This window comes from Apostichopus japonicus, chromosome 5, assembly GCF_037975245.1.
Source record: "Apostichopus japonicus isolate 1M-3 chromosome 5, ASM3797524v1, whole genome shotgun sequence".
NCBI classification, from domain to species: domain Eukaryota; kingdom Metazoa; phylum Echinodermata; class Holothuroidea; order Aspidochirotida; family Stichopodidae; genus Apostichopus; species Apostichopus japonicus.
In genome coordinates this window covers 19,502,502-19,530,307 of record NC_092565.1, presented here as the reverse complement: position 1 = coordinate 19,530,307, position 27,806 = coordinate 19,502,502, and the positions used below count along the sequence as shown (strand labels likewise).

At 35.9% G+C, this 27,806-nt stretch overlaps 1 protein-coding gene across 3 annotated transcripts; it reads left to right on the top strand.

Moving 5' to 3' along the window:
- Positions 1-10,756: 10,756 nt before the first annotated feature.
- LOC139967953 (NK1 transcription factor-related protein 1-like) lies at positions 10,757-26,817 on the top strand. 3 transcript variants are annotated; one of them, XM_071972192.1, is made up of 3 exons: positions 10,757-10,909; positions 11,309-12,676; positions 21,453-26,817. In XM_071972192.1, exons 2-3 carry the CDS (start codon positions 12,202-12,204, stop codon positions 22,178-22,180), a joined length of 1,203 nt encoding a protein of 400 aa, XP_071828293.1. In that variant the 5' UTR covers positions 10,757-10,909; positions 11,309-12,201; the 3' UTR covers positions 22,181-26,817. The 3 variants fall into 3 exon arrangements, with proteins under 3 accessions (XP_071828293.1, XP_071828294.1, XP_071828291.1); XM_071972193.1 differs by having other exon boundaries at positions 10,760-10,909; positions 11,670-12,676; XM_071972190.1 differs by lacking the exon at positions 10,757-10,909 and having other exon boundaries at positions 10,986-12,676.
- The last annotated feature ends 989 nt before the right edge of the window (positions 26,818-27,806 follow it).

Below are 27,806 nucleotides of genomic sequence, written 5' to 3'. Positions count from 1 at the left end.
AAATCTTCAGCCGTTTGTGTGAAGGATCATAAAATCTGTGATACTTCCCAAATTGAATGAGATTTCCCCTTAGCTGTTTTGGGAAAGTTGTTGTTCGTGATATTTCAACCTCTATCATTGAGAACAATAATGATGTTTGAGTTTCTTTCTTTTTATGAATATGATGATCAGTGTATCCTAGCAACCGCTCGTAGCTTTTCTCTGTAGTTCTGTTAGGATATTCATGAGTAAATGACTACAGAGTTCACAAAAGTTTACAAATCTTACCAAACAAACGTTGAAATCATGAAAACCATAATTTTTTCAGTTTGTCCTCGACAATTCATGTATGGTTTTAAAGATATAGATGGGTCGACAAAGTCTGTTAAAAATACAATTGGAAAGAAGAAAGGGGAAAAAATAGAGAAAAAGAAGGTAGTGAAGATCATCTTGCTTGCCCTTGACAATGAACGATCGAGGGATGTTAACGTTTTTTGGGGGATAATTCCGTCATTCTATTCATCGATATCTGTCAATCAAAAACACAGATAAACTCGAACCAGACAGGACAAAATTCTGCTCATCAGGGAGCAATTAAGTTGTCAGAGAGGGGGAAAGGATTAAAAACGTTCGAAAGAACAAGCTCGTAGGGTTAGAGCCATTGGACTCCTGCCAGAGCAAGCAGCCTGTCGCCCAGTCCTCCTGCCGGTAAAGACGGTCGAAACTGTTTCACATCTTTTGCCTTGTCCCGGCAGGACCTCATTTGGGACTGTCTTCCTAGATAAATTCTTTCTCTCCCAATAATGCATCCTTAAAGATTGACTGTTTTGATAAGGGTATCATGGTAATGCTTTGAAACTGCAGGGGTCGGTAACATACATTCGTTAAAAATTTCGCTGAAGTGATTACCCGGAGAATGCGGGGTCCTTTATCGAGAGAATATGGAACCTCAGGAATGACTCTTCCACCTGCGGAGAAGTAAAAAGATTTAAATATCTTGCACTTCTAAAGTAGAGAGAATGTTTAACCTCCTACAGCGACGATCCCATCTCGATATCGGGTGATCTTTTAAACTGCAATATCTAAATATTATTCTTGATATAATTTTTTACTATATTTTTTACTATTTTTTATTTCCTATTTAATGAACTCAGAAATATTTTCTCAAGAATTTCAGTGAACGCGACTTGTCGAGAGGGTAGTTTTTAACTCGAACAGCCTGTGTTTGCTCACCGGCCGGGGGTTTCTACGTGGAAGCTCCCCGTGTTGCAATTTTTTTTCTTTGAAATTAATCTGTGGAAACTCGGTAGACAAGAGTTTTGTTTATGATGTCTGTACCTATGTATGTACGTTCCATAGTTTAACCGATATATCAAACGTATATGTGCAATTACATGGTCTAATTGCTGGGCATATTATTATCTTTAATCATCTCAACAAGCTTATAACAAATTCGAGACGGCAACAGCAAAAGAGAATGCGTCAATGTTTCTGCACCTTATGTATACTGTTGTTACATAAGTTAGATCATAGGGAGAATGAACGTCAATATAATGACGGGAGGGTGTGGGAATCGGGGAGGGACTGAGAAACGGGGGCACGGGGGAGGGAAACGGGAGGGGGGGAACGGGGAGGATAGGGGAGAGCAGGAGTTGGGCAGGAGAGACGGAGACGGGTTAGGGAGACCCGGGAAGGGCAACATGAGGGAGGTTGGGCCTCTCGACGGGTGAAGGAAGTGGATTAGGAGGTGGCATAATCAGTGTATTGTTATCTATATCTTTCGAGATCCGGCTTTAGGAATCACAAATGATTTCGGGTTGATTAGAATCATGTTTGATCTCTGTAGAGTAAGGCAAATATGTCACCAAAAACAGATCTAGTATTGTTCGATAAAGGTGACAAACGCCTACAGTGGAATTACGACCTTCCTTACCGGTTTCACCTCTGGACATACGATGTTTTTATGTATATATATATATGTATATATATATATGTATATGTTCTCATACACTTAATATGAGTTCGAGCAAGTTCCATATTTAAGGAAAATAATAACAATAATAGTTGCAAAAATAAAAAAATTAAATAAGACATACAGAAAATAGGCAAACTAGTCTTGTTAAGACCCTAGTATGAACAGCCTAGTGTACCTTTCTTACCACAAAGCTATTTTCCCGTATCTATTTGCTGTACTGCACAGAGAATGCCCTCGGCAACGCTTTCGAGTGATACTAGGTTTGTATCGGACAGATCCTCGGGCATGTAAAATACAGTGGGCAAGCACATTCGTGGTAGGCGACGGACTCTGAGGCATGTGCAGTTGCACGCGAGAAAAAGAGTATTACAAACGACTTGGCCAAGACTAACCTTTGCCAAGCCCCCTCTCCAGTAATAATATTCATAACAAAATCCGTATACTAGGCCTTCACATATACTTTCATTTATAAAAGAGTAAATATATTTAGGCTATCTCGGTTTATCCTCTGACGGCAAAGTAAGAAAGAGTAATTCCAAAATTTTTATATTTTATAGCCAAACGATATTGAAACTTTAACGTCTGCCGCGTCGTATACAGTATGTATAACAGAATGTCCTTAATAAATACAGAGTGAATGAGCGCCCTCAACTTCATCATCAAAGGAACTCGCGCGTTATATAAAAAAAAATGTCCTTCTTTTTAACGCTAAAATAACAACCAGTATCAATTACTAGAACGTGGCACTGATAGCCAGAAATCCTACAGTATTTATCTTTATAGATCTGAAATCCTTTTTTTTCGGCAGAATCATTGAACGCTAAATCCGTTCTCCATTTATATTCATGAGACCCCCCATTAACGCTCCAGGGCAAAACACTTGAACGCCAAATTGCTGTCAATTTAGACGTGCTAAATCAGCCGAAAATCCATTCAGAGTGTTTAGGGACAACACTCGAAATATATGCAAATAAAGTACGTTTATTACTATGTCTGACTTCTTTTTTTTTTTCTCTTTTCTTTTGTGTGTCCGGATTTGGTTTATGGTTCAAGACGGTAGGTAAAGGGGTTTGTTGAGGAGGAAAACGATAATACCAATAAAAAAATATATATATAAAAAAAATTCTCATGGAGACATATTAGATGCATAAGCCTGAAACTTTTAGTAATGACTTTCACGATATCAAGATATGTATATCTTTAGTCAGGCTTTAATTTTTATCTTTAGAAATGTCTATACAAGATCGTATTATGTCGGAATATAAATTTAGATATATTCTTGAGAAACTCTTTTACAGTCAGTCACAGAGAAGGGATTTGAATTATTCATTCCAAGTATCTTATTTCTTGAGAAATCTTTTCACTTTTTAATTGGTAATAAAGCTTCAGAGAAAACAAGGCTTTTGGTGTATTTACCCAAAAAAGAAAAAAAAAAAGTTGCATATATTTCTTCAAATTTATAGCCGTATCCTAGAAAGTACAATTATGATTGACCCGTAAATACGGGAAAGTATATTATCCAGCTTTAAGCAACGTCTGGTGCATGCGCAAGTATCACGTGACACCGGTAATACTCAGTACGCGTTGCGTAAGTTGCCTCAGCTAATATGTTCGGTCTTCATGTCTTACAAATTATCTTTATTAATCTGCATGACAGCTTTTCGTGTAGTAAGTAAGGTCATATACTTACAATGTGGAGACAACGAACTTACAGACAGGGGCCATGTGATATGGGAGAAATTCCACCCATTCTTATTTAAAGAAAAAAAATGCACTGAAAGACTTAGGACACTTACAATCGATTAACCGAGTCAAGTCTAGACCAACTTTGCATATAAAAATCCGGGCGGAAGTAATTTGTGCTATTAAAAGGCATAACGCTATTCATCAGGGTATTTTACTTTTGCATTGGGCGTGTGAATGGGCGGGGGGGTAGGGAGGGTGGGGAGGGTACATGAAAAATTACATTATCACCTGAGTGTAAATACGTATGTGTGGATCATTTTAAAGACTGCTACCCGACTTTCTGCCGTAAATGAATGACTTTATAATTAGGCACAAAATTAATTTTGATATGTTATTGATCGTTACATTAATCTGTGCTTCCTTTAAGGTGCGGTTAAAAATGTTAAGATGTTTCTGTGAAGAGATGCTAGCAATTTTCAACAAAACGATTAAATGTTTATTTAATACGTTTATAATTTGTAACAAAATGACAAATACCTTAAATATAATTATCCCTTTGGGTGATCCTCCTTATCTACTCTGTATTTGTTCTTGTATTTGTATTCTTGTGGTTCAGTTTTTCATTTCATTTTCACCATTTTCTTTCTTTCTTCTCTCCATCCCTTGTCTACTAATACCCTTACATCTATCTCTTTGTGTTCACCATGCTCATTAACCTGTCTGTATTCTGTGCGTGTATTTGTGCCTTCTGTTACTGTTACTTGTTATTGACCCTCTGAAGAAGATCCTGCTAGGATCGAAATGTCAGGCCAACTTACTTTTACCCATTCTCCTAGTGGATAAGCAGTTTGCTAACAGTTTTATTTTATTTTAATTTTAAATCTAATTAGTCATGAATTCAACATCTTTTTTTCAAATTGATTAATTCCAAAATTTGCAGCAAACCTATATAGAATACTTAATATATTTCACCAATTCAACATATTCCAACAGCAAAATGATGATTTGCAGCAAAATTGCAGAAAAAAAAAAGATCTTAACAATTTGACGGCATCATAGCGTATCCATATAGGTTTGTGTGTGATGAAATAACCTCGTGTATTTATCCATTTGGGTGATCAAATTTGCTTGCATATAGTAATAACTTACAACTTCCGTTCATAAGTGGGAGAGATTAATAAAAATGCCTTGAAAGGGAAGGACAAACATGCAGCGGTCTCGTTTGATGGTACTAGAGCTATTTCGACACGTTTTATATATGCCTTCCAAACAAGCGATACAAATAGGCATATCTCATATACAAATGAACAGTTTATACACTATAAAGGCCTACTCCAAAATGATTTGTGATTTTTTTTTTTAAATCGTATATTCTTGTCAGTTTAAAAAAAAGATATTTGTTCCCCACAGCGGCACCTCTTTCAGTCTTATAAGATCATTCAGCAGTTATAGATTAGTTACCTTAGACAGTTACCTATATACCTTAGTTGCCAGTATATACCTTATACCATACCTTATATACCTGATATACCTTATATACCTTTTAAACCTTATATACCTTATATATCTTAGAAACCTGATATACCTTAGTTACCTTATATACCTTCTAGACAGTTACCTTAGTCGATATTTCCTTTTCAATTTTATAAGGCATTACACATTATCAAGCTCCCATTTAACGTCCGAATGCTTTGCATCTAAATTCGATAAGTTTAATTGCGAAAGGTTACAACAAAACTGTTTTTAACAATTGACAAATATGCCTCATTAAGGCATACATCATAGTATAGCCCTCTAATGTCATCGGCTGATTGAAAAATGTTGCCTAGCCTCTGTGCCTTTTTATTTTGATAAATAATCCAATCGTTTCACTTTCTCTGCACGTTTTCTCACAAAGCAAGTCGTGCTGTAAAACGGTTTCATTTGTATAGCCGTATGCCTGTAAACATGCCGTGGATAGCTTATTCTAGACTATAACATGTGTCTAGCACAGGCTATCGCACACACTTGCACAGAGGCAGGAGAACACCCTAAGGGGAAGTTTTAAACTTGACGCCAAAGAACACAAAAAAAATAGTACAAACAAATCCAGCCATCATCGCATAATTATACTTTTTGACGTTTTTAATTGCTGCGTTCTTTTGCTTTCCCATAGAATACCAGCTTTACAAACACGTTATCTTTTATCTTTTTTTGCTCTTACAGAGCCGACAGAGAAGGAACCTGAATTGACAAACGATATCTGAGGAAATATTACCTACTAGTTTAAATTTATTCCCGGATACCACCAATTCGATATTTGCAAGTAATTTAGTTCTGAGCGCCCCCAGAGGCAGTTTTCTACGTGATTTAGTTCCGCGATGTGCGCTCTTGCGTGTGTGCATGGTTTTCACACCCCATTCGTTATCGCATTTTTTTTTAAAAAGGGGCTATTAACTCGTAAAGGTGGAAAGTCCGCGAGTCAATGCGGCACTGGTAATTTGACAAGAATATTGATTTCAACTGCAGTTAGAAGTGTCGAAGCATGCACAAATGAGTGGATATTAAAATTCTTGATTCCAATTTAATGATCGGCGCTTGTATACGTTTTTAATAGTTCTGAAGTGATTGCTCTCCGGGACAGCTAGTATATATATACCGGCTGACAGATGGGGTTCGCTACCGCACACGCTCACATTTGTTCCTTCTATTACGCTCTGGGAAAAGAAAAGAAAAGAAAAGAAATGGTGAAAAAAGCCATGCAAAACAGGACCATCAAAGAACTGTTTATTGGCAGCACGGCGTTTTATATGAATATTACCTCATCATTAACTCATTGAGATGACCTATTCTATCGACTTCTAAAGGCACCGAAAAACGTCACCCGTATACGTTAAATGCTATAGGTGTGCGAATTTCAAGTGTTTTTTTCTCGGTCTCGCTGACAGGCAATTTGTGTCCATTAATGATGGGGGGGGGGGGGGGGGGGAAGAGTCAATTGCTATAGCAGACAGTATATATCTACAAAATAAAAAATAATAATAAAAAATAGAGAGGAGGAAGGAAATATGATAAGAATATATCAGGCAATAACCTTGAAAATAAAATAAAAAAGTGTGTGTGATAATTAAACCAGACCGACATGCCGCTACATTATTCATTCAATAGAGCGGCCGTGTTATATTGACCGTGTATAAATAGAATGGGGCGCTGTGTATAAAACTATGGAGCGCCGATTGCAACTTGGATGATCGTCCTGCTAGAGGAGGTGTAGGCTAAGTCGCGCAGCAGTTTCTAGTCAAACATTACTTTACAATGTTGTATAGTGATGGATGGAATCATTTAACTTCTTAGACATCTGTCGTATAATGTATGAGGTTTCCTTTTCACGAAACAGGAAAATACCGTTGAATTAATTATTCACTACTTGTTAATCATGCACGGCTTAGTAGATAATAAATAAACATTTAAAGGGTCGCTTGTCTGAGAGCTATACGTACGCCACAGAGGGGGTTTCTTTTTCATCTCCCGATCTTTTCTTAACAATTATCCCCGTTTATGAAGTATGGATTATTTAATGTATACTCTTCATATAAGTCATATTACAGTAGCGCCCTCAATTTGTTTTCTTTTTAAATTTCTTTCAATGAAAGAGGAAGAATGAAGGGGGGGGGGGGGCAGGCGAACTTTTCAAGGAACGCTACTTATCACCACAGGGCAAAATACATGAAATATAGAGACACAGCTGAGAAACTTAATTTCAAATCTGTTTTAACACTTTACGGGTAGTCAAAGCAATGACGTCATATGTTTCAATACTGGTAACTGCGGTTTTGTAGGGATGTTAGATGCTGCATATACCTCGTGGATAGAAACACCGTACGGGGATAGGCGGGGGGGGGGGGGGTTGTACGCAGTCAAAGAGCGTCACACATGCACTGTACATACCAAATGTATACAGATTGCCCTCTTACAGAGAGGACAAAGTTAATGATTATTATCCTGATGTGACTTTATTGTTTTGATTCGTGTAATGTTTGTCACATTCAATATTAATGATGGTTGATTATTTTTAACGTTTTGCCTGAAAACATTCCTGAAACCACTGTGCACAAGATATTTCTGACATGATACGGTCCTATTGGGGGTATTGGGGTTGGCATGGGATGGGGAGGGAAGCCGGGGTTCTCAAGTGTCTAAGTGAACTTGTTTCAAAAGGCTTCATAACCAAAATACACCGTAAGCTAGATATGTTTGTTAACTATGTGTTATTATTGAGAAAGAAATCTAAAATGCATTTCCAACTGACATTGCACGAATAACTAAAAGGATTACTTGTTAGTCGAATGTGCATATCTTTGATTTATTAATAATATCACTAATGTCACATGCACTGTACACCTGAACAGAACCACTTATGGACTTAACATTACAATGTCAGAATCATTCTTTCCTATACACTTAAATCAAATATCATTAATTTTCCAACTGGAAAGTCATAGCCAACAAATCGTCGTGTATTCCACTGTCAACAACGCGTAACACGTAATGTGCAAACATTCCATTCTTTAGCGCAATTGTATGTTGACTTTCTCTGACATTTCTTGGGATTATGACAATAGTCATGTTGACTTTCTCACCAGCACATTCATTAGAGTAGCAATTTAGGTCACTGAGATGATTTTGATAAAAGTTTCCGTCGCTATTCAATACTAAAATCCCATAACATGCATAGGCCTGTGTAGGTTTGATCTAGCAACTTCCCTTTAAAATAATGAAGCTTTGAATGTAAACTTTGTTGAAAACTTTGAACTCACTCTTTTAGATGTTGATTATGCTGTTATGAGAAATGTCTGGGTCGCAGAAACAAGAGATACTATAGACTCGAATCGAATTCACTAAATACTGCTCGGTTAACTTTTATTCGGTGCCAAAACAAAATATAAGAAGGTGTCTTGTGTGATGAAATGCAGTCTTATTTGGAATAATGCTTTACAACTAACTTAGCATATATGTGTGACTGTACAATGGGAATATCAGTGTACTTTAGATCGTATCAAAATATTGTGTAACACCTCGGTAGATAAACTGTATTTGCTTGGTGACCCAAAGTTTTCCCTGTAATCACCCTGGCGACCCTGCAGTGGCGAATGTTGGTTTCTCTGACATTTAGGAGAATTTTTTTATATGATTAAGCTGGCTTATAATAATAATATGGATTATGGCTATGATAATATGGCTTATAATAATAATGAATAATAGTGCATATAATAGTGCTGTATGTTGGTAAAATATACCTTCAGATATATTAATTCCAGTTATAACAAATTTCCGATTTGCTTTTTTTCTTTATTTCAGTTTGATTTTAAGTTTAAAAATAATTTATATGGGGTATGTATGGGTAATCGAGTGGTGGTGACGTTGCCAGAAATAAAAACCAGAAACTTATTAATTACTACCTAATTAACTTGTTGTAAAGCGTAAAAGTAAAATTTAAAGTTATAATTTTATAAAATTATTAATATTTAGCCTTTGAAGAAGATCCTGCTAGGATCGAAACGTCAGGCCAACTTACTTTTACACAAAATTATTAATAGATTACAAAGAGTTCAAAATGCTGCTGCTAGATTGGTTACTCTTAATCCTAAATAATGTCATATTTCTCCAGTTTTAGTGACTCGTCACTGGTTACCTGTTGCTTATAGAATACGGTACGTTTTTAAGTAATTCTCCTATAGTATATAAGGCACTCCATGACATGGCCCATGATCACCTATCTTCCTTGCCTGTTACGAGGGAGGAAGACAACCACCAACTTCGCGCCAATTCTGGTTAACGTTCTTGTAGTCCCTCGTTTTCGGACCACACTGTTTGGTGGACGAGTTTTCGCTGTTGCTGGTCCCCGCCTATGGAATTCCATTCCTACTGATCTAAAAATGTGCTGCTCGGTTGGTCTAAAACTTATCCTTTTAAGCCATATATAAGCCAAATATAATCTGTTCTGCTTTCTTTCATTTTTTTTATATCTTTTATACGATTTATTCACTTTTTCTTCTCTTTATCCTTCTTTTATTGAACAGCGCAACAAAATATTTTTGATATATGAGGCGCTTTATTAATTTTATTAATATTATTATTATTAAATAAACGGTCCTTTTGATTAATTGCAATATTATATTTGGAATGATACTCAGTATACATGATTTCTAAATTTGGCTATATGCCATATAAACAAGCTAAGATAACACTTACAGTTTACATTCACTCTGAATGGACCAATCATAAATTAGCATACCTGTCGTCTGCCATGAATCATTTTTGAAAGCCCCACTTAGCCACACAACATATATTAATCACGCCACCAGACGGTAGCCTGTCTATACGGTGGCCGAGAGGTTTGAGGGTTGTAAGAACATGGGTTCAACCGTGAATTTTAACAGTCTATATAGTTAAAGATTTTGGAAATTTTTTAAGCCAGTTAACGATAATGATTGCCAAGCTAGTGTTTTTTTTTAAATTTTGCCAGAATACATGTGTTTCTGTTCGTTACATTTGTTTATTTTATAAGTATTTGAACTTTCCTTAATTAAGCTATAGGCTATTAAGCTATAGGGTAACTGAGTAAACAGTCCATTAATTTCAAAGACAGATTAAAGAAGATAACGAGCGAGAGAAAAAAAAACTAACAACAGAAGCAAATGAAAGGAGAATTACAAAAAGAAAACTCAAAGAGAAAAAAAGATTAAGAAACCTAAAAAGAGAGCTAACTAGCACAAAGGTTACTTGAGTCGTATGCGCTCCCTTTTCAATGAATCTGATCATGTTGTTTCAAGGTTTCGCAATCCCATTCCTCCGAAGTCTTCTTGTAGACTGTGGTTAGTATAACCATGGAGCTATAAAGCTCCATGGTATAACTTTATTTCCCCACACATAGATTTGAATAAATCGTCTTAAAAACTAAACATTCTTCCTGCAATCCCCCCCCCCAAAAAAAGATTCCCAGCCACCGTAGTATCAATGCGGATCGACTGAATGGTGTGTGGATCGTTCTCAGGTGAACGGCGGTGCTTACCGGGAACAATGTTTACAAATTTCCACAAAACGAGGGGGTCAAAAAGTACAGCGAAGAGGTTTGTACTACTTTGTTTGATCTTGCCGACACGGAACAAGAACTATTGTGTTTTCTTCCCCTTTTATAGCCCAATTGAGGGGTAGAGCCACTAAAATTGCCTCCTTGATAACCGTATACTGTTTGGTCCGTTCAAAATGATTGCCTTAATCATATATGAAGTAAGTAAAAATTTTTAACCATTTCAATGGAGTTACGTGTGTGATTGGTTCAGTATAGTAGCATATATAAGAACGATACGGTGTGTACATATATATATATATATATATATACCTCTGCTAAGAAACACACACACACACCACACATACCCAAACCTTACGGGGATAATTGACTTGTGAAAAATCTTCAAAGGACTCACCGATTTGTAAATGAGGGGAAACCAATGCATTTGTAACGCATATACCCTTATTCCCACGTGTGATTGGATACCATTCAAAAGTAATAATAGCCTACACTCGACAATAGATTAAGGTAATTAAAACGATATAGCCTATACTTGGTCACACACTGCAGACAGGTAGACCTATAGTACTACAGGCTCCATTTTTCCCCCTTCTCAGTCTTTATAGACAAGCTGTCTTCTACGCATGCACACGGTTTTGTGCAGTGGAGATCGCGTAAACCCGCGGTGAAGGCTCTCGATGGGGGAAGCCTTCCTCTCAAATATTATTAATAAACAGACGGAATCTTGTATCAAAACTGGTAACCACGCTTCATGTAACGTTCAGTCTGCAGCACTAAAAAACAAAATCTTTTAAGAGACGCAACGAAGTTTGAAAACAAATTATAACGGAGGTCTACATATAGTTTTTTTCGGGTTCTTTGGACGAGGAGAAAATTTTACTACAGGATTTTGCTTCGACTTCTCGAGTTCTGTCTTATTTAGTTGTTTATTTGTTGTGTTGTTTTTTTTTATTCAAGGTACATATTTCCAAACGTTGAATCTCACAACTTACCGGAGAAAGATAATTTTCAAGAGCTGGATATTCCTACGTTCTCAGACGAGTAATTTATTTATCTAAACTGGATTGCGTTCCCTTGAAACGTTTTGTTTTGATTTTTTCCGTCTTCTTCTACTTCTTTTTGTGCATTTCGGAAATGACGGCTTCATCAATTGTTTATACGTTCTTAAATAGAAAATTATAGCTCGTGAAGAGTTATAAATTTGATTCTGACTAAAACAACCAGCCTACAACATAAAACCAACAAAACCAACAAGGAGAGAAGTTTTTTTTTCAGCAAGTTGTGAAATTGGAAGTCTTGGAAGTGACAATAGTGACTTATATTTCACACAGAAGATAATCGCATTTTCTGCACTGTTATTCTTTTTTTGGCCTTCCTTAAAAACATTTATAATTTTAATTAAGATTGCATGATTACAACCGGAATCGTTATCATGAAGTAAGCTTTACATGGGCATCACCGAGCTGGGAGAGGTATCATTTTGAGAATTATGGCGTTTAAAGTAAGCAGTTCGTCAGAATTGGAAGAGAAACAGTTTGACTCCAAATTATCGGTGCAACATTTTTTGACAAACAAGACTTACCCCACAAGGATGGTGGCAGAGCTTAACGATGATTTACAGGATAATGAACCGGGACATTTACCCGTAGATTCCCCACTAGAAATGTCGGAAACAATGGACAGGATTTCGGTCGATTTAGACGAAGAACCCAGGGAGGGAATAGAGGCAATAGACCCTGCAGGAGCTAAAGTGACGTCTTTTTCGGTGATGGACATTCTTAGTCCGACTAAATTTAACGGGAAGATAAATCCAACTCTATGTTCTAACACTATCCGTTTATTACACCACGCGAATGATCTACGTCTTTGTACCGCAGTAGGCCACAGAAGGGAATCAATGAGGACCAAACACTATGGAAGGGGTGAAGGAGGGGGGTACGATACCGAATCTCCCGTGACATCAGGTAAGAAAATTATTCAAATGTATTTTTCTTAAATTGCATCAAATTTAAAGGAAAGTCTAATCTTGAAGAAAAAAAAGATGAATAATTTACAAGGGATGAATAGCCAATGAAGTTATTAGAAATGTGACAAGAAATCAACAAATTTTTATTTTATAAAACTGAACTGAATGATAGAAAGCTTGTTTTATTCAATTTGTTATATTCTAAAACACGAAAAAATTGGTAGAAAATATTTAGATTGAATTAGAATAGAATTAGAATTTAATATTGTTTTATCATTTCATTTGCGAAATATTGCGACGTTTTTGCTTTGTTGTTATAACATTTCCTGCATGGAGTGCTATTTGTACATGAATGTGGAACTGGTATCCATAGACTTATAATAATGATAATGTCACAAAAATATCTAAAAAGGTATTGACGTTGTATATATATATAATATATATAATATATATATATATATATTTATATATTTATTTATTTATATATATATTTATATATTTATTTACATATATATATTTGATTCCAGAAATTGTAGTATAAACAGCGCAAAATGCAGCTTCGAAAACTTTGAAACATTTATAAGTTGGGTCAACAATGCATCTTGTCTCTACAGAAAGATTTACAAACGTTCGGTGTAACGTGCAGTAAGAATTGGAGGGGTAGGGCATGAGGGTTGGAGGGGCGGAAATTATTTTTTAAAGCTTTGGCTTATGTGTCCAATATAGTCTTGACCTTTAGTAACAGATCACTATAGCAAATTTGATTTTGTGATCGAAAGCACCACGGCAAATTCTCCTTTTGCCATTGCGCCCCCACCATCGCACTTACAAAAGAGGAGATCCCGTTGACCTTTCACCCACCCTGTAAAAGTAGCATCTTAAACCTGGTCCCGTAAGCAATTATTATTTCGGTTGAAAATGATCATCTTTACTTTCAAACTTTGTGGTAAAGCATATATACCATGAATTTATAGTATAATATACATGGTGCTACCCGAATAAGGGGCATATACATATAAATATTTTTTCCAACTCACTATGATTTCAATTATATATATATATATATATATATATATATATATATATATATAAATATATATATATATATAAATATAAGCCTATATATATATATAGGCCTATATATAAGCCTATATATATATATATGGGCCTATATATATTTATATTGTTGAGAATTGGTGTCGTCGCCAATAATGGGCAACCACGAAAACTTGTTGGTAAACTAATATAAGAAAGGTTTGGTCGAAAGTATCAACAACAAGACAGACATATAAGTTAATTATCCTTGGCAGTCATTAGAATGCTTGTCTTCCAGTTCATTTGATTCTGAATCAATTGATCAAAATGATTATCTTGATCTCTTTTTAATTAACTAAATCTAACGATCCGTTATCATTTGAGAGAACACCGGTTGCAAAGCAACCTATATATACCCGCATTTTGTTTGGTTAATTGGTATTGTCAGAACACCTGCGTTTGCATCGTGCAAAATATTAACAAATGTAAATCCCCTTCATCCATTTCAAAATCCAATTAATGGACCTTTATTATCTCAATTGTTGTTCTTTTTGAGCTTCTCCCATATGTCCAGACCGGTGATCCGTAAAGACGAACAATAATATGTTGTTGTACCACAATATATATATATATATATATATATATATATATATATATATATATATATATACAACCAGTACTATAATAACGCTGTAGAGACTGTTTACTCGCATCAGATCATAAATGCAAGACGAAATGATGAAATGAAATATAGCTGATAACTTCAATACCAAATAAGCACGGCAAAATCAAATGAATGATTACTTCTCCTATTTTATTAAGTCGAAACTTAAGGAGGATTATAGAATCCATCATCGCAGTAACAAGATTACTACACTTTATTATCGCTATGATTGCTTTGATGAACCATTCTTGTCCCTTAGGCGTATTTTCGGTTTAACCTTTAACCTCAAAGAATCCTATTTATGGAGGTCATTGTTACAGAAAAAATGACTATATGACTTAGGATGTTAAACAAATATATGATATCTATACCCGCGGTAATTATGTCAGGTTTAATGCTTTCATTTTAAGACGCATGAAATCGATCAGTTTTGTGTTTTGTTTTGTGTTTTATTTTTGCAATTATGACAATTCATGTCAGAACGAAAACACCTGAAACTGTTTATATGTCAGTAGAGAGAGAGAGAGAAAACAAATTATGTTCACCAACTGCTTATCTAAACGGCAAACCTATAAAAACAAAAAATAAAATAATAATAATACTAAAAAACAATACAAAACAGGTTGTGTAAGGGAATATGTAAAAGTGGAGGGCATGACGTTTTTTGATATCCTCCAACAGCAAACTGCAACAAATATAGAACGAAGGCACGTTTAAAATACATACTTGTCATACAGACGAATTAATTGGACAATTAAAAAATGAATAATAAAATATAGACAGAACAAAGAGCAGTGAGATGAAAGGAAGCAGAAATTGAAGAGAATAAAATAAATTTAAATTTAAAGATTTTAAAGATAATTGAATTTATTGTGGGATATAGTATAATGTCAATGGATTTATTGACATTTCTATGCTGATGTATAGGAACCAAGTCTATCACTTTTAGTTTAATTTGATACTTTTCTATTTATTAAAGCATTAGCTTCCATATCATTTTAGTTTTATCAGGGTAGGGGATGAGGTTCGTATCCTAGCAATTCGATTCAGTAATGTGAGTCAAAATTAACGTATAAAACATATATTGTTAAACTAATCAATCTATTGATTGTAATACCTGTTAAGAAAATTCCGAAACACGAGGATAGATTATTGCTGTAAGCATGTTCGGTTTTAATGTTTCGATATTCTGACCAAGCTATGTAATAATTACACATAGTTGGTCCCCACCCCACCCCCCCCCCACTCATACCCGCATTGTAACTAAGAGATCTTTGCAGTTGAAGCCATTTATTTATTCGTAATTTGTGAGTTACAACCATTCTTCATTCTTCAAAACGGAAAATTTGATGTCCGGACAAATTTAATGTATTGTATCATTATTATTTCTTCATTTACAAATCCTTTCAAGTTAATTATTAGAATTATTTATCCTTATTTTTTGGCGATTTTTAGTAACTAACGTAACAGATAGTTAGATGGTGTCCAAGCTTTCCTTTCAAATACTGTTGAGTGTCTGGTATACCAACCGCGGCGGGTTGTGTCAGTTTAAATCAAACTGCACATGTATAGTTAGAACTATGTATGGATTGGGGGCGGGGGTGGGTTGGGTTAGGGGGAGGGGAGAGAATGACAAAAGTAGTTGACAAGACAATCAAGAAGTGAATTGGTGTCCGATCCGTGTTAATGATTTGTCTTTAGGTAGCTTTAGTCAGAAACCATTAGGATTTGTATATCCTGTGAGATGCACATTGACCAGTAACATTCGATTCCCATTTTTATACTCCAAATGCTGTGATTTCTTTCTCTTCAAAGAAAAACTGTTGGTTATAATGTCAAATGTTATTTATTCGTCATTATCCACGATTCCAAAAATTTTAATTTTGTTTAAGTTTGTTGACTTTAACTTTTCAAGTTAAAGCAATTTTAAGTAATCTTTGCATTATTATTATTACTTTTATCATTATTATTTATTTCGTGAGTAAAGGCAAGTGATTCAAGGGTGACCATGAAGTGCTCGGCAACCTCTTAAATCAATCATTTTAATATGTAATTGGAACTTAAAATTTTAAGTAGACATTTGTTGCTGTTTGGACGTTGAACATAAACAAAATAAATGAGTGATACATCTGTTCAAATTTAAATTTTCAGGAAAATTTGGAAGATATTACCAAAGAATATATAACCATGCTACAAAAACAAAGAGCTAGGTTCAATTTATCGCTTCCATAACTCTCGCATAATTTAATTTTAGAACTTAAAATACTGAAACAGATTTTTCGTATGTTTTAATATTATTTTATATTATTTAGAAGCAACTTGAACAAGACTGTTAAGACTTTATAGTTCTCTACGATAAATACATACTGGAGAAATTCCAACACAACGTTTAAGAAAACTTTATGATATTTTTGTTTGCAGGAAAACTGGGGATGTCATTAAGTCTAGATTTTAACAATTGTACTTGTTTCTACTGGTATTTTCGCTTTGTTCTATCACTCTAATATAAAAGATTCGTTTAAAGATAACTTCAAAATAATTAGAAACTTATGTTACCAAAAAAAAAAACTTTTTTTCGGGAAAACATTTATTCTTGATTTAAAATTCATCCTATAAATATGATACGAATTTTTTAAACAGATTTTTGTCGGTTAAAAAGAAATAACTAACTTTAATGCGCAATTAAAAATTGCCTGGTATTCCGGGCTTCCTAATTAAAGGAATACATTTTATCAGAAATTTCTGCTGGACTTTTGTCATTGGATGATGATGATGTGTTTTATGCTAGGAAAGAAACTATATTTATTGCCTCTTATGATTCTTTTTTTTTTAACATGCAAAAATAAGATTTCATTTTTACTAAATTTAAATGTTATCACAAGGTGGATCGGTTTGAAGTAAAAGAAAGAAAAAGAGGGTGGGGGGGGGGGATACCACCTCCAAGATTGATAAAGGCATTTTACTGACAGAGCGAATTTGATCATGGCCAGTGTTGTTAGATCCATGTATGTTCGCCAAAGAGTTTATCAAACTTTGTTAGAATTTTACTCAAACGGTTTTTAATTTTAAAAACTATTTCAGACAAATATAATGGTGAAGTTTTCAAAGTTGCACCAAACCTAAATGGTACTTATTGTAGTAGAGGGATCGGTATATATCTATAGCATATACGGTCTCTCCCCCTGCATGTGTTATAGACGTATAGGCCTGTAATGTTAATAGGGTTATGTATATACGGCGAGAATGTTAATGTTTAAATTCTAGATATGGAGTCGCGGTGTGTGCATGCTGTGGGGTGTACGCGGAATGAGAAATGTTACAATAATTACATTGTATGTCAATTCTGGGATGTTAGGAACCTTGAAAGTATATTACATATATATATAAACAGAATGAATAGGTACACAGGTATTCGCGTAAGTCACAACGGCGGTGTTCAGTTTGTTTATAACCCCGTCGTTATGGAGCTGGGCGTTCAGATAGTTTAGAAAGGTGCCACTTCCGATGGCAACGGGTTGCCATTTCAGATTTCAGAGAGGTGGGTTTTAGAGAGGTGGCATGTCAGAGGGATGGAGCGGTGCCATTTGAGATGGTAGGATGAACGCTCGTGTCATGTCGGCAAGGAAATGCTATTCAGTTAATATATGAGATCTTATTTCTGATGATAGATTGGTGCGATTTCAGACGACGGAGAGGTGCCCTATGGCAGGGGTGGTGCCACTTCAGATGGCAAAGATGCCACTCCAAATCGATAATGGGTATAAGTTACCATATCAGATGGAAGGAAATTGTCATTTCATATTATGGGAATTTTGCCATGTAAGATGGCAGGGTGATTTCATATCAAGACTACACGGAGCTGCCATTTCACATGGTATGTGGGAGTTCCAATTTCAGCGTTTTTTTTTTTTTGGGGGGGGGGGTGGGTGGAGAGAGAAGCCGTTACCATCTCACTCTGATGGCAACTCCCAAGTTGGAAAAATAAAGAAATATTGGAGATACAAACAAACATAACCGCTGTGTTTAATGCTTAGCTGATATCAGGAATTTTACGTGAAGGAAATTTGGTTTGGCACTATTTCATGGAACGCGAAACAAACAAACAAAGAAACAACAAATGAACCAATTGATTAAATACATTTGTAATATTCAGTTTGCTAATATTTCATTGAATGTGAATCATCCATACGTTTTATTTTTCCATAAATATTATGTAACATTTAACAGTAGACAATTTTTTTTTACACCTTCATAAGTGGTATTAGACGGTGATGATAAAAATAATTTTGGAAATGTAATTGTTATCGAAATACTGACTCTACACTCGTTGGTTTAACTCGGGAGAGACCGGGGACAGTTTGAAGGATGGGAAGACCATTTAGGAGCTGTCCCACTCCCCTCCCCCGTTTTCGCGCGCCTATACAGTGGTATAATTTATGTGGCGAGGTTATGCTTCTGTATCTAACTAAGGTAGTAGGCTAACCAGAACTACACAGGAGTTTCGAGTACGCATGGCCCTTGACGCCCTGTGACCAGGGAGTTGCCATAACAACTCCTTCTGTGACGTACATGGGGTACGTTTGTCCCTCTTTATTGCCAGTTCGTGGTAACGTCACTTAAATGGGGTATCGGTAGGGCGGAGAATACAAAAGGATTTCTATAGCTTATGACATTGTCAAGTGTAATTGAACTTTGCTTTTGATAGAGAGTGAAGTATAAATCTTTCATGTGCATTACAAAACTAAATAAATAACAACTTACTTTTTGGACCCAAACAAACCACTAAAAACGTCTGCAAAGTTGTTGTTTTTTTATATCAATAACCACATTTTTCACACGGCGCATGCTTGTTGTGGTATTTCGTAGAATCATCTTGTATTCCCAAAACGAAACATCGAAACAGATCGAGACGAAGTTTAAATAATCTGATTGCCACTTCAGTCTGTGACTGAGCAACACAAGAAATAAAAATTATTTGCTTTGCAATCAAACGACTGAGTACTGTAGACTATTTTGAGAGTATTTCTCAGCTGTTTAATTAACCACGTGTCCCATCAGTATGATGCAAAATAGGTTCCATTTCGGAGATTTTTTACTGACGCTCAAAGCTTAAACTCGATCAGTTTATAGTTAGACGTGATTGAAAAATACCTCATCAAAGACGTATTTGGTTGTAATAACAGTCAGACGTGTTTAAAGTTGCCCAACGAACGGTAGCCAAACATTTCGTTGCCAAAATGTGCAATTTATGAGTTGTAAAAACCCACATATTAGATCGAAATATGTAACACTATGTGAGAAGGGAATGTGCAGGAAATTCACCCAGAAGTTTCAATCAGAGATTTCTCAAAGGAACTCTCAGTGAATTCAGAGACCGCAGCGTGTCAAATTTCGCGGAACTAGATAGGACCGATATATGACCGTGCCCCTCGGTTGATTTCTGACGTGGCTGAATATTGTTGATCAAACTAAGAAAGACACCATATAGCGTACTCTTGCTACACCAACTGGGGGTTCAAGAGTAAATAAATATAGAACTTGATTCAATCATCAACATATTGTTCATGTCGACGCTTTTCATAGTGGCACAGCAAGCAAAGACAACAACTATACATAACAATTCAAAAAGTTGGATTTTTTTACGTCACTTTTTTTTTAAATGAGACTTGGCAAATCAAGTTAATGACCTCTATGAATATGAGATGTTAGTATTAAACAGGATAAAAAACCTTCTCAACTCAAAAAGATGCTTTTTATATAAAAAAAAATATGGAGCTATCAATAACATCTGGTTGATATGCGTTTTTCAGGAGGCCTATATAGCGATAAGACAAATTCACCAAGTTTACCCCACATTTTAAATGTTTACACTGTGTGACGAACCAGTTCTGCTATATACTTCAGACTTTTTATTTTTATTTTTACGACCAACCCTCTCAGAAAACTTGCCACCGTTCTTTGAGCTCTATTGTGTACATCAAGACTGAACAAGTTATTGGCCCAAAAAGTTGAAATTGATCACGGGGTTTTGTTCCGTATTATTATAATCACATGAAAATATAAATAAATAAATAAAATGATTTTTTTTTTAATTTTAATGCTCTTCTGAATTATTTCATGACATATTTCTCTAACCATACTTATAAACAGCATTATTATGTGTTTTTTTTTATAGAAATCACAACAAATCACAATAGAGTAATAAATTCAAGCCAAAAAATAATTAAATAAATCTGCCTCAACGTTCTCCTTTTTATTTCATTATCGTCTGGATATTGTGTGTAGTTGGTAACTTAAAATTTGAAGAATATAGAAAAAAAGCATTGTCCATTCGCCCTTTAATTTATTTTCCAGTGGATCTGATGAGGCCATATAAGCTCTTAATAATTAATTAATTGATCTGTTTGACGAGTTTATTCTCTCTGATTTTCTTTCTTTACAAACCTTTGTATAAAATTTTAAGCCCGAGCACAAATCCAATATTCCTTGCTCAACCACAATTACCTTACCAGTAAACTTTATGGACTAAATTTTACGCCACATCAGATTCTTTTAATTTCTAAATGAAGTCTTTTCACAATTTATCTCCTCGGTTTCTTGAAAGGTCTATCTATTCAACTCGCTATCTTTTTTTCTCCTACCTCTATATACTGTGTCTGATGTATTAAAACATTATACCTTTCTTATGTATATGTATCGATGTATAACCCATCGCCAGAGGCTACGTTGTTATTAAAAGCATTTGTGAAGGTGTTACGGGGATGTGAATCGCTACACCCTTCTTTTTTCTCACTTTCCTTTTTGTTATTGGATAATTTGGTCAACAATTTGAACCATTGAACTCATGACAGGTGAATCGAAGCGAATTCAATGAAGGGTAGCTAGGCCGCAGAAGAAGAAGAAAAAAATCGAAAAGGGGATTTTAAGGGAACAAGAAAGCAATCAACTTTTAATTAATTATAGACATTGGAATGATGACAGAGTGAAATGACTTGTCCAGAATCCATTCTGTTTATTTTCTTTGCTAAATCTTTTTCCTTTTCTTTTCTGACTTTCTATTGGCTTTTATCCACAGATCATGAGCGGCACGGTTCGTTACCTAGCAGTCCTTCGAGATTACACGGTGGAGGAGGAGGAGATGGGTTAGATGAAGCGAGAGACGGCGGCGAAAAGTCACCCAAGGAGGAAGATGATGGGAATATGGATATGTCACGTGATATGGATGGGCACAACCATTTCAAGAGTGGGGGTGAAATTGAAACTGGGGAATCACCAGGGAAGAGAAAACGAAGCGACGAGGATGAGGATGATATAGAAGATGAGGACGACTTTAGCGAGGCCAAATCTGCTAAACCTAGAAGAGCTAGAACCGCTTTTACTTATGAACAACTTGTAGCGCTAGAGAATAAATTTAAGACAACTAGATACTTGTCCGTCTGTGAGCGATTGAACTTAGCGCTTTCATTGAGCTTAACGGAGACTCAGGTCAAAATTTGGTTTCAGAATAGACGTACGAAATGGAAGAAACAAAACCCAGGCATGGATCCAAACGCCCCAACGACGGCTTCTCCGTCCCCGGGGCATCACTCACCGCCCCTAATGAGTATGACGCCTTTCGCTTACACCCCGGGGGTGGTGTACGCTGGCGCTCACCACCATCATCATCACCATCCATTCACAGGTTACACTACACCTTTAACTGGTTTATCCCACCCTAGTTTACCCTACACCATAATGGGATCATCCACGCCACTCCCTCCTTCCCACGTTCATTGCCATTTACGCCATCTTGGGCACGTCTAGCTTTATACGTGTGACATAAGAAGGAGAAGAAAGAAGAAACTGTCTTCCATACTGGGATAGCAGAGTGTTTTCAACACCAGTGAGTTATACGTTGAAGAATATCTATAGAGGTCAATTGAAGAGAACTGAGTGGACAAGTTTTAAGTTTGCCGTCTTATATGTATGTATGTATGCATGTATGTATGTATATGTGATCTTCCCGCAAGCAGGAACTCGCGAAAGAAGCCATGGAGGCTTTTAGACTCGCAAGCTGACCGAAGCCAATCTCTCGGCACACACCCATTTAACGTCCATGTCGGGAAGTTGTTATTGAACAACACCCTTGCCAGACGACACACATTGCTGTCGGCGGGGAATCGAACCGGGGATCTCATGACTGGGAGACCGCGGCGTTAACCACTAGGCTATACACTCCGCCTATCCGCCTATATACTCCGCCTGTATACTCCGCCTATATACTCAGACATTATCAAGCATCATCTCGAGAGCTGGAAATAATGTTTCTACTTTCGCCATTTTAGAAATCAAAAACCCTTTGTGACTGTGGGATCCTCTACTTAGGTTTGGACGTCACAGCATCTTGTACTTTTGAGAGAATATGGCAGCGGCCGCAGAAAAATTGCTCTCATTTCCTGAGTTCTGAGGATTGAGGATTTATATATTTCATGAGAATTATAAATAAAATAATAAGATCCACGCACAGAGTTTGGGCACTGTGGCTGGAATTTTAATGTTTGATGTAAATGTCGATATTGTTTGTTACACAAAGTGAAAAAATACCCCTAGGTGTTCATTTAGTCAAATGACTCAGCAAATAACCTTTGTTAAATGTATAGTTTTCCAACCTTAATAGAAATATTTATATATGTAAAAAGAAATGAAACCCTCAACACTTTCAAATTCGTTAGGTATTATTATTTGTCCAAGTGACTTAACGTGATTACAACTAACACGTTTTATACAAGTCATATATTTAATTTAAACAAAGCTCGTTTGGGGTATAGTGCCCTCCCAGATCCCCGAGCAGACTAAAATGGACCAAGAGCGCTGCTAAGGTTCCCTTAGCACAACTGCGCATGTATTGGTTCCGGGTCAGGTCAATACTGTGATAATACTCGCATATATAATACTTATCCAGTGCCCATACAGGTATATGTCTACAAAACGCTGCAAAATCATTTTCAAAATAAATGCTAAAATCAAACCTTGCTTCTGAAGCTAAATGTAGTTTATTGCTGTTAACAATCTTCCATGCACGCACACAATTACCCTGGTATTCACTGTTATATAGGCTCACTTAACACTCTGAATCCACGGTGCTATTATTGGGTTATTTTCTAAAGATTTTTGTTATGCTAACGGGTTCATATTTACGTATTAAGCGGTACTTTGAACCACGAAGGAAAGGAACCCATTAAATCATGTAAACTTGTTGTGTCAGTATTTAATTCAATTGACTTTGTTATTTTTCATCAAGGCCATTAGCTTTCCGGTTTATTGGCGAAGTTTCTTTTCATAGTATAGATCATAACACAGGAGCAGTCAAATAAAGTTAAACCATGCGGAATGGCTTTTGTTAGCGTAATCTGTTATCGCAGCTTCCATTGTAAATGAACTTTAAAGCAGGATTATGAACCTTATTATCAAGTTTTTCCATAACATGGCGGTTTGGCTGCATTCGTTGTATAACATTCTAATGTAGCAAATAACATAGATGTCTTCCATATCATTTTCAGGGGTTTCTTATGTGAGAGGGTGGGTGGGGGGGGGGGTAAGACATAAGAAAAGGGACAAAAGTGAACTTTTGGTAGCTTCGTATGCACGAATGTTAACAGTATATCTCAACATGTAGGCTATACTCTCATTACTTGTGTACTTTTGGGAGAGTTTGGTTACTTTAGTACTGAATTGTGCTCCTGTAGATGTTATAGTAATCATTGTCGATGCTTTTATGTTTACTTCTTGATCAGTCAAACTGACTCATAATTCCTTCTTGAAAGGAAGTCATGAAATGACACATGAGTCATTTAAAGGTCTGTTGTAATCATCTAACAAGATACTGCTATATCAGTTCAGGTATTATAACTATATCAAATACTTTTAATGCTTAAATTCTTAAAAAATTTTTTTTTTAAAGAAAACAACCATCTAATCATCCGATGATTATCAATCAAAGCGGCTGAATTACCACGTCTAGCACACCGTACACCGTTATGTCAACTCCTCCAAAGCAACACAAAAACACAAGACTTTTTTCTAAGGTTTCAAGTATGATCCATTACAACGTTTTCAAGCACAAATATAGTATTGCACGTCAGCCACAGGTGCTCCGTTCTGAATTTCCATGACATTTTAAAAGAAAATTAACTTTGACACAGTTATCAGAATGGTTAAATAATTAAAACATTAACATGTTAGGCTTTATACTGAGCAGCGGATGAAATCATCGATTTATACTTAAAGGAGCATTCTAGACATAAAGCTCATTTGAAGAAGGTATACCAATCTTCAAACCTAAAATAGCTGTAAGAACATTGCAAATATTCCTGTTGTGTTCGGATGATTACATGATATCAACACCCAAATTGCTGCAAAAGTCTCGGCTAAATTAAATTATTATATTCTAAGAATTTAAGAATCACGTTAAGACTTGAAGTTTTCAGAAGTTTTGCATTGATGCTGGGGAAGGGTAAGAGGTATAGGCGAGGGGGTCGTCACCAAGAAAAACAGGTTCATTTAAGAGTGCTTCTTCTTCTTCTGCTTTCATCAACGTACTGTCCCTTTAAGGGACACGGGCTCAGTACTCCGCCTGTATATTCTGTTCCCCCGCAGGTTTTATGCCTTGTTTACATGCGAATAATACATCGGTTTTTATACAATTTTCGCAATCAACTATGAAATGACTATGATGTGTTTCATTACAGTGTTAACCACATACTGAGGTTTTGTGACTGTGTAAGAGTGGAACAGCAAAACAAGACCATGTGTGTCAATTATGTCCGTAATAACACGTTGGCGTTACTACTGTTTGGTAAATCTTGAAAACATTGTCACCTACAGGAGGATGACTAGGTATAGAATAAAAACCAAAAACTAATAATTTGTTACAGGTCATTACCGACAAATTACTATTGGTGCATGTTACATTTCAATACCACTTTTAGTTTTGATAGATTTGTTTTAGTCTCATCGAAGAAAGTGACTGGGCAGGTTAGGTTAATACACAGTTTTTTAAGTCTAAATCTAAAGGGAAATGAAAAAAAGTGCATGTGTATTGAAAATTGTCAAAGACACGTTGTGTTTTGAGTAGCATCAAACGATACCCAGTTTTAAATATAAAGCTTAAAAACAAAATTCTGACAGAAACAATCTCTTGAAGCAACTAATTTTCGCTTTTCGCTTGAAAATGATGTCATTGAACAAAGGAGATGACGTCACCAACAGTTATTTTTCTTAAAGGAGCATTCCGCATCTTTGATACATTTTTCTTGAAATTCAAATAGATGTAGGAAAATGACTTAAATTCATAGTAGTCCATTGTGTTGAGCAATGATATATCAAACTTTAAGAAAATGACATCGGAAAGAAAGTTTTAGAGGGAGAGAGAGGGAGGGAGGAGGGGGGGGGGCTCGGTCAGGTGTGTACACAGATGTTAACACTAAGAAGGCTTGATAAATGTTTCCGGTAATGAAGAGACCAAACGTAAACAGCTGCTTTAAATATGTTCAACTATTCATTTAAAGGAGACATAAATCCAGTCATCCTTGTTAGTCTTTGTCATAGAGACAACTGTGTTGAATAACATCCACGAATAAGTAAGCAAAATCTGATTTCATTTGGAGAAATATAACAGGTTAAATGTTATTTCACACGCAATGCCCTAAGACTTGAGTAAGTCTAAAGATGACACCATGGAAGCACCATGTATATAGTTCAATTAGTGAGTTGTTCTAATAACTCCCTGATTGAATTCAGTTTTCATGTTTTTTAATTTATAGTATTGTTTTATCTTCTGTAATGGAGATGGGTATTGCAAATGCTGAAACTAAAATATTGAAGCTGTAAGATATATTTGGTTCTTTTTGTGTCTCATCTAAGTATGGTATACACAATAATAGAACAACTAATTTTTTTTTTTTTTGAAAATACCTACCATTGTCCGATCCTTCTTAGGATATTGCTATACATGATTGATTTTAATCGACTGCATTAGACTGGAAATTATATTTTTAATAATAATTTTATTTTGACGCTTCTGTCTGACTGTTTCTAGCTATAGTTTTATCAATATTGTCAGTCTACCGAATCACTTTAGTTATAATTATATATAAACGGATGCACATATAATACATTATTATTAGTGAGTCTTACCTTATGGGGACATGTCTCCATAATGACATCAAAGATATTGATTTTGATTATTGATATTGGTGTAAATCCATGCGATTGAAATTTTCAATCTAAAAAGCGAAGACAGTGTGTTTCCCCGAGATATGGATATGTGATTGCAGTATAAGAATGTGACCTATGGTGACTTTATCATATTCCTTCCTTAGATGTTATGTAAAAATGTAACTAATATCAGAGATGTTATTAAATAACACAATGACAAAATAAACAAACAACGTTCATGGAAAGCAAAATCAATATTGGTTTCTTTCTTAATATATAGTGTTTATTTATTTCCTTTATAAAATTAATCATTTCAGAATTAAGTTAGAAAAGAGTTACACACATGCAGTGGTTCACTAAACAGAATATTAACTTTAAGAATTTTTTTTACTGTAACTTGATTACTTCCATGGGCGGCGATCCGTACTTCCGAGTGGGGGGGATATGACCTTGTTGACTATCTAAGCGTAGCGCCACCATGAGTTGGCGCGAAGCGTACAAGAAAATTTTGGGATTAACAAACCCTCTATAGATGGCCGGAAACGGCACTTCCCGAGGTTTCCAAGCGGCATATACAGGGGCGTAGCGAGCGGGGGGGTGTGGGGGGGTGTCACACCCCCCCAATAATTTGGTCGCTGTCGGCAAATTTTGGGTCTGTCGGCAAAAGGAGAAAAGGTGAAGAGAGCGGAAGGGGAAGAAAGAAGGAAAGCTGAATAGAGAAAAGGAGAACGGGAGCTTCTTCCGTGCCAAATTTGACTTAAAATATGCACCAGATTGCATCTAAGGACGTTTCAAAACTAAAAATTTTCCAAAGGGGAGGGGTAGACCCCCTACCCTTAGACCCCTCCCCCATTTCAGTCACCACTTCCAGATCCGTCGGCAAATCAAATTTGACTTAAAATATGCACCAGATTGCATCTAACGACGTTTCAAAACTAAAAATTTTCCAAAGGGGAGGGGTAGACCCCCTACCCTTAGACCCCTCCCCCATTTCAGTCACCACTTCCAGATCCGTCGGCAAATCAAATTTGACTTAAAATATGCACCAGATTGCATCTAAGGACGTTTCAAAACTAAAAATTTTCCAAAGGGGAGGGGGACACCCCCTCCCCTTAGACCCCTCCCCCATTTCAGTCACCACTTCCAGATCCGTCGGCAAATCAAATTTGACTTAAAATATACACCAGATTGCATCTAAGGACGTTTCAAAACTAAAAATTTTCCAAAGGGGAGG